At 40.3% G+C, this 7,961-nt stretch overlaps 1 protein-coding gene across 1 annotated transcript; it reads right to left on the bottom strand.

Annotated features, from left to right (window-relative positions):
- Nucleotides 1-22: 22 nt before the first annotated feature.
- On the bottom strand, nt 23-7,503 carry usf1 (upstream transcription factor 1). Its single transcript, XM_032590356.1, has 11 exons — nt 6,909-7,503; nt 6,234-6,295; nt 6,042-6,091; nt 3,840-3,955; nt 3,566-3,679; nt 3,210-3,363; nt 2,460-2,547; nt 2,284-2,342; nt 1,834-1,928; nt 1,623-1,751; nt 23-723 (listed from the first exon to the last, which is right to left on the bottom strand). Exons 2-11 carry the CDS (start codon nt 6,239-6,241, stop codon nt 634-636), a joined length of 903 nt encoding a protein of 300 aa, XP_032446247.1. The 5' UTR covers nt 6,242-6,295; nt 6,909-7,503; the 3' UTR covers nt 23-633.
- Between the last annotated feature and the right edge of the window lie 458 nt (nt 7,504-7,961).

Here is a 7,961-nt window from a genome sequence, read left to right as displayed (position 1 = left end):
TAAATAAAAAACAACAACTGCATTTTACTATTTACATTTTTATTATAAAGACATACAGTTATCATCCAAAGCAGGACTTCCTAAACACATTCCATTCTTTACTTAGTGGTTACATTGTTGCAATGTAACTACAGTCCACAACAAGCAGAGAAACGAAAGCAAACCCAGACTTTAATCTGGATGATAAACTTGGTGTCGACTGGTTAAAGTGACAATGATAAAAGACATCAACACAAGAAAGTAATGTCTGGAGACGTTAAAATGAGTGCTGTTTATACTAAGTACTACAGAGTTTAAGCATAAGAAGAGCTTCCTGTACTGGAGTTGAATGATCGATCATACATGCTCATAGTAAAAGGCATCAAGAAGAGCTTTCCTGAATCTCATTAAAAAAAAAAAACACACGCTGCAGGCCCATTAAGTTAAAAAATAATGTTATAATTCCTAGGTAAATTACATAATTGTTAAGAGCTTAAAAAACAACAATCTGGAAAATTTCACAAAGGGTGGATATGAATATTCAAAACAATATTCTAATAATTAACCCATATTGTGCATGCTCAATGACAAGATACATATTTTATAAGCATTTCAAGTACTCTTTTGGCCTGTGTGTATTCATCTTCAAATACTTCACTGAGGGTCCGAGCTCGATGACCCAACAATGCCATGCTGTCGCAAAAGGTTCCTCAGAATCTGATTCTTGGATTCCCAGTTTTCCACCTATGAAAACACACAAATAAATGATCTAATTTCTTAAGATAGTATTAGAAACATGCTGACTATAAGCTAGAATTTACGGGCAAAGACTTTAATGATGTAAGCAGAATTGATAAGTTACATCTTAGGATGACCTCTTGACCCGGTGGAGGTGGTGGGAGTCAGAAGGAATACGCATTTACATCTCTCTTGTTAGTTGATCTTTTTATGCACAAATATTACAAGTACTTTTTTCAGTTTTTTTTAAATGCACTTTTTAAATTATTTTTCAATAATTTCACAGTATTTTTCTACACTCTAAATTCCACCCTTATACCTTTTGATTCTTGTAATTTTTTTGCATAAATCTACTTGTTTCAACATACCTGTCACTTTGTTGATGAATTTTCCTACAGAAGAACAGTAAAAGTTTTTTATTTTATTCGGACTGCATGTAGTTGTGATTGGCCACAAGAGGTCGCCAGAGTTCAAACTTAAGCATTCAGAATCAAATACTGATCTCATTTTTTCAGGAATGTTTGGCATATTAGGGGAATTGTAGATAAAAAAAACAAACAAAGGGAGGAGTAAAAAAAAAAAAACACACTCTGAAATTCTGAGTTTTTTTCTCAGAAATCTACTCCATATTTTGCTGTCTACAATGGCCCTAACACACCGTCATAGTTTGGAGACTTCCATAATTGCACACAAATTTCCTAAGAACCACTTTTCCATCTTGCTGAAGACTGGATGTCTGTCCACAACATAATAAACTACTGGATTTAAATTGCCTTCCAATCTGAACATAACAACCCTCTCTATATATTCAAATTTCTTTCCTCCTAATCATGCTGATGAATCGCGTCCAAACGGTATGATTAGAAGACACCCGTTAATGTTAGACACACCGCACGCTGACGTACTTCCTGCCGTAGTAGTTGGTTGTCGACCCGCAGTCGTTCCAGAGCGCTGCTATCTTCTCCCAGCTTCATGTTGCTTTGTCTCAGCTCTTTGATGTAATCGCAGGCTTTTGAGAGGATCCCCCCTTTGCTCTGTAAAAACGCCCGGAAATGATGTGAAAAGTCGAGGCAGACCAACGGTAGTTGGTCAGTTTTTCCCGGGGTCAAAGGTTACCTGGCCTGTCTTGGTGTAGTCGATGTTGCACTCTGGGATGGTCTTTGAAAGCTGAACAATCCAGTTGTTGATCTTGTCCCTGCGCCTCCGCTCCACTGTTGGAACATTGTTTTTAAAAATGGAAATTTCTTAGGAAGCTGTTGTTAAAAAAGACGCAGAAAAAAAAAAGAGCTGATAATATCAAACTGTTAGTGAAACCCTGTTTTACAATGACTGCCTCAGAGTCTAATATGAGTGTTTCCCTGCTTGTCACAGCTGGAAAGATAGAGAAAACTCTGTTCTTATTTTATCCATAAAGTGAATTAAGAATCAGCTGAAGTTAGTACCTGCAGGACAGAGGTTTGCAAAAACTGGAGTTAAAGAAATAATAGCCACCAAAGCTCTGCATCTCTAACCAACAACTAGATGAAAACCCAACAAAATCAGAGTGCGTTAAGCATGCATGCCAACCTTCGTTGTGCTGCGCTCGCCGTTTTTCATCCCTGGAGCCCCGAGGAGCTTCCTGCTTTCTACACACACAACAAATAGATTTAGTTGCTTTATTTTGGGGAGTAGAGAAGACATTTATGAACTGAGGCTTATTGATTTGAACCAAACGGCATTCTGATGAGTCTGGATGTTCTCACGCTATGTATGGCTGAGTGCGCGGCGCTATCGTCCTCTGACTGGATCCGGTTAAAACTTCCTGGGGTGACATCATCACATAAAGCTGACCTTTGAAATAAAACCTTACAGTCAACTGCAGAAAGCGACATCTCTTACGCTACTGCTAATTTTTCGTCCTCCTCTTTCCACAGCTTTGGACTCAGTGTTTAAGGAGGCAGTATCACAGGTTTTCCAGTCACATAGTGCCATTTTACAGCACAATCAATATTCAGTTATATTCAGTTGTTATATAAATCAAATATGACTTAAAAGAAGTTGACATTGTAATTTAACACCTTAAAATTGGGTTAAATTAAAACTCCTCTTCATGAAACTCCGCCTTCAGGAAGTTGTCTCAATATGGCTCCTCTATTAACCTCTATACAACGTTTTTCCCAGCGTTGCGCTGAGAAGTAGCTCCTATAATGAGCTCAGGTGTTTGCTAATTGCTGCTGGCTAGTCTGAAGGAGTTGAGTGAGAGGGCTACTCCTCCTCAGAGCTGCTTGGAAACTGCAGCTGTGAGGAAGAGTTGCGTCTTGAAGGCGGAGCTAGGTCCACCCAGGCGTTTAGCACAGCTGAATGGTTGCCACGGGAGATTAAAGGATTTCTCAAACATGCATGAAAGAACACTTCAGGTATGTTTTTGATGAGGGAATAACATTATAACATAATGTAAAGCTCAATAACGTTGATTTTACATAATACTGCCACTTTAATTGTGCATAGCTTACCTGCTGGGGTGGTCTGGCCCAGCAGCGTGTCAGTAGCTTGCACTGTGGTTACCATGGTGCCAGCAGTGGCTTCTGCAATGGAGGCTGGGTAATAGGCGTACTGTGCCTCAGCGCTGCCGTCCCCTTCCAGCCCTTCTGGCTGAGAGATGACCGCCTAAAACCACATATTAAAGACCAATGGTCACTGAATGGACGATGCGCATTTTAATGCCAGTGAAGATGCAAAACATTTCCAGCTGAATTTGTTTAGTTTTTACAACTAGTGTATATTTTAGGGCGTCAATCTATTGTTCAATAAGGTTGGAAACTGTATGTGCTGCTGATATTGCTCTACAGCCAGAGGGCGCTATTCCTACCTGTGTGACAGTCTGTGTGGTTGCTGGGAAACCAGCGACCAGACCGACAGCCGCAGCTCCGTCTGTCTGGGCCTCCAGCTGGCCATCTGACACCTGGATCACTCTGTAGGTCACCTGCAACCCAACGGGGAGCCGTCAGAGCCCGCGCTCTCTTTACCACCGCTTCACATTATGAATGTCCAGCTTCACACATCAGCCACACTAATCCGACATGTCACGTAAGTATTATGTGAAAGATGTTATTTTCCAACAAATATTTCCGTCTCCGTCGTACCTGCCCACCAGCTCCTTCTGTCTTGAAGACTTGATACTTAATCTGTGGGTCTGTGAAGGTGGCGGCAGACTGAATGGCAGCGATGGCGGCCGGATCTTCTGCTGTAGCTACAGAGCCTAGACAACCCACCAATTAAAGGGTTAAGAAGATGGAGAGAAAAAAAAGCGAGATGAGAAAATGTGTTTTCATTCAGTTGCATAATAATTATGCACAGTAATAGTTGCCCATATTGTCCTAAGGATACCTTCTTGAGGTGGACGAACAGAGCTGTAGTTGGTGATTCATAAAACCAATCCAAAATAATCCTTTCCAAATAATTGTGCATAAACTCCTCAAGAACAGAAAAATGGGTTCTCTCTCTATTCCCTCTCAGGGCTACAAGAACAAAATGCTACCATTGTGTTTTTTAAGCCCTGGTTTGGGAAATCTTGTGGCATGTTGTTGACATATTTTTTTCTTGTGTTGGTGAAACATGAAGTAGAGGTGCTGCAGTGGCAGAGACATATGACGACTTCCTGGGGGTTCTGCACCTTCGTTCTTGTGAGGTACGTTACTGAGCACAAGTAAGAATGCATTTCACAGTAAGAATGTTACTTGTGCTCAGTAAGAATGTTGTTCTTAGAGCAAAGGAACCCTTTTCTCTGTTCTCGCTGGCTTTGTACAGAGTTTTCGTTGTGCTCTTTACTCTCCTCTGCTGGTAACACTGTTTTGTAGCTCACTCTTTAAGAGTACTAAAAACTTTCTGAGATGCTGGAACATGTTTCATCGTAACCAAGACCTTATCCTGATGTTCATGGTGATCTGACAAGCTGTTCATCCAACCCCAATGTGCACGTAAGGTAGTTTTGATGCAAACTCGACGCCTGCAGTCCTCTTATCTTTGGAGGTAGCCACCGCTAACAGAAGACAATGATTTCAAGCAAACCTGTACCTCCTTTGTGTCAACCTGCTGCTTCGAACGGCAGAATCCTTTCAGCTGGACTCTCTGAAAGCTTCATTTGTGTGGATGGTATGAACAACAGTCCTGAGCAAAAGCTGAGACTGATGTTTGCTGTGCTGCTTTAGGGATGGATCTCGGATCAGAGATTCTTAGATCTTTTATGGTCTACTAAAATTCAATAACAAATATCTGAATGGTTTGAACAGCTCAAGGCTTTTCTTTCAGCGCGCCCATTTATAGCGTCGACTATTTTCAGGTCTTTTATCCTGGCATACTGGCACTCTGAATCAAGTCCTGATTGATGCTGACCAATGCTTGCCTCATCAGAACTTGGAAGTTGCCACATTTCTTTTGTCTGCGTGCTTTATGAGGTGTGAGACGTGGTTCTCAATGAGACTGTAATGTTTTGAGTCCTGAGCAACTTAGGGAATAAATTGTCTTCAGTACCAAACAGCTCCTGGATCGTTGGGCAAAGTTGCTCTTCGATGATGTTTATATTTCAGTTACGGTATCTTGAAGGTAAACTGTGAGTGAGCCCACTTCCCTCGAAAAGAAGCAATCCCACATGTGAACGTTCTCACGCAGCTTTGCTGACTACGTGACACAACTGTGTTCACCTTTCCTTCTCCGGACTTTTCTTTTTACAGATATCGTCCAGTCCACATACTTCCTGCAGACTTTCTGTCTGTCCTGTCACTGCATTAGTCCCCTTCTCACTGTGTGTGTGTGTGTGTGTGTGTGTGTTTGTGTGTGTTGAAACGCAGAAACCTGCCTGCTGCTGTTCTGCACTGGTGGCAACTCACGTCTGAATCGAACAGTTAGGGTTTTAGTAGGATTTTAGAGAACTTCACATGTCACTATACAAACTGAAGCAGTATAATTTCTATCAGCAACAACAAAAAAAGACATGTCTGTACTGAAGACATGTTTTGTCTTCATTACTGAGATTTTTTTTAAATATAAAAAACCACTTATAACGAGTATGGATTTAGTGACCTTCATAGGAAATAAAATGCTATTCCACATTTGTCACTGCCAGTTGTTTTGGTCATGACTAGTCTAGAAAGACTAAAGGAAAATGTTCGGATCATAATTGAAATATGGCACAAAGCAGTAAACAATGCACGTTGACTAATGAAAACACAAGTACATGTCTAATGTATCCCCTCTTATTAAAAGCAATAGATCTAACAACCACTACACATATAGTAACGTTCTTACTTCTATAAAAGGTGAAGGTGTCTCAGAAAGCTTGAATTTACCTTCCTCGTTAACAGTGGCGCTCCCGTCTGGCTCCGGGCTTTTCTGTTGGCTGCACGTCCCAAAAACACAAGAACGAAGGTTGTTTTGTGGCTAAATAAACTAAGACTGTATTTTAAATGTTTGACTGTTCACTTTTTCCCCTTATTGTTATCTGGTACAAAACAGCACGAATAGACTACCATCCCACTCACCTCTTCATTTCAGCCGAGGGGTTAGGACGGGCAGACCCGTCTCACTCGCTCCGACAGCCAGGCTGTAGAGATCAAATGACGATTAACAAAACCATAGAGGAACTTCCTTTAAAACCTGGAACACTGATGACCCAGATAATGGCTCATCTCCGGGAGACTGAACCTGAAACGGCTGTTAGCGTTAGCTATGGCTGGAAACGATAGGCGAGCCGCAGCGACCGTTTCCATGGGAGATGACGGAAACACACCGACTGAGGTTTCCAAAATAAAACAAGGAATTACATATAATACTAGCTTACGAATGCGTCAAAGATGCGACGAATATAAGATATTCAGATGAGTGGGTTTTAGTTTGTGTCAGAATAAGCGATCTGCTTCGTTTATTTATTTTATTGACTTCACAGAGTTTTGTTCGATGTGACTAAAGCTAAAGTTTTAATTTGGAAGTTTCACAGGAAGTAAAATGTTTCACCGAGGCGAAACGAGACACGGCTAACACTTAACTACTCGGCCAAGAGTTTTTTTTTTTTTTTTTTTTTTTTTTACAGATGTTTCATAAAGAACCTTAGCTTCTCTTTGCTTTGCAGGGCGGCATTGCTAACCACAGTAAACAACGTTTGGTTTAAATGATGAAGACGTTGCTGAATGTGGCGATTTTAAGACAGATGTACTTACGCTGCCCTGGACTCTCATCGCGGTTCCGTGATTGGATGTACGCATGCGCGACAAGAAAGTTCCAGATTAATTTAACAAATACGGGTTGACATCTGGTGACGTCTAAACTATACATCAATGCATAAGAATCCCGTCAGTAAATGGGAGTTGCGTTCTGATACTTTTTTGAGTGAAAAATTTCCCGAATTTTATGTCCGTTGATAAAAAGTGGATTGTTGCTTATCAAAATAAAGCACAATGATCGGTTTCTGATTGGTGTTTCGAGACATGAAATAGTCAAGAATTGTTTTTTAAATAATTTTGAAGTTGCTTAGCCCCTAATTTAACATGATAAAAGCTATTATACTTTATGAAGAGCTATATTTGTAATAATAAAATGGCAAAGTGTGAAGACATTCGGCTGAAGTTCAAGGTAATAACAGCTAACATGACGCATGTTAAATAAAACCATCAAAGCCGAGAGGAGTCGCTGTTGAGCTCAGATATAAAGAAACTTTTTTGTTGTAATTTTTCGCCAAAATTGCCATTTACATTACTGAATAAGCCTACAACACAAGAAAATGCTAGTAAAAATATCAATAAAAATTCTTACAACAATTGTTCCCGCATTCTAGCCCTGTTTACCACTCTTAGAAATTGACATTGAACCGTCCACGGACAAGCTGGTTTTACTTCTACAGCAAATATTTGAGGGAGTTAAAATAAAGAATTTAATCAGTGCCCTTACTGAGAGAAACATCTAGGATTTTGTTACAGTTTCGAAACATGTCGGCTGGTATAAAGACGCTCAAAACGCTGGACAGCGCCCGTGGTTTGATCCCGGTTAGGGGAGGGACAACATTTCCGCATAGTGTTGAACGAAGTAACCACTGAGCTAACCCAGCGCGGCTGTCACAGTAGGAAATTTCGTTTATGAATGAAAGCGTTATAATATTTGTCGCTACATGTGAGCGACAACTAGTCACATTTATTCATTTACAATTACTGGAGGAATGTTTTGAACGAAAAGAGCATATTCACTTCACTATATTTGAAAATTATTTTTGAAGTATT

Source organism: Xiphophorus hellerii, chromosome 18 (genome assembly GCF_003331165.1).
Source record: "Xiphophorus hellerii strain 12219 chromosome 18, Xiphophorus_hellerii-4.1, whole genome shotgun sequence".
Lineage (NCBI taxonomy): Eukaryota > Metazoa > Chordata > Actinopteri > Cyprinodontiformes > Poeciliidae > Xiphophorus > Xiphophorus hellerii.
The sequence above is the reverse complement of the archived record's forward strand: the minus strand, read 5'-3'. Positions and strand labels throughout refer to the sequence as shown.

Coding starts and splice junctions, on each gene's coding strand:
- usf1 (XM_032590356.1), bottom strand. Junction 3,680..3,839: donor CAGAAGGAGCTGGTGGGCAG/GTACGACGGAGA, acceptor GTTGGGTTGCAG/GTGACCTACAGAGTGATCCA. Junction 2,548..3,209: donor GGGCCAGACCACCCCAGCAG/GTAAGCTATGCA, acceptor TTTATTTCAAAG/GTCAGCTTTATGTGATGATG.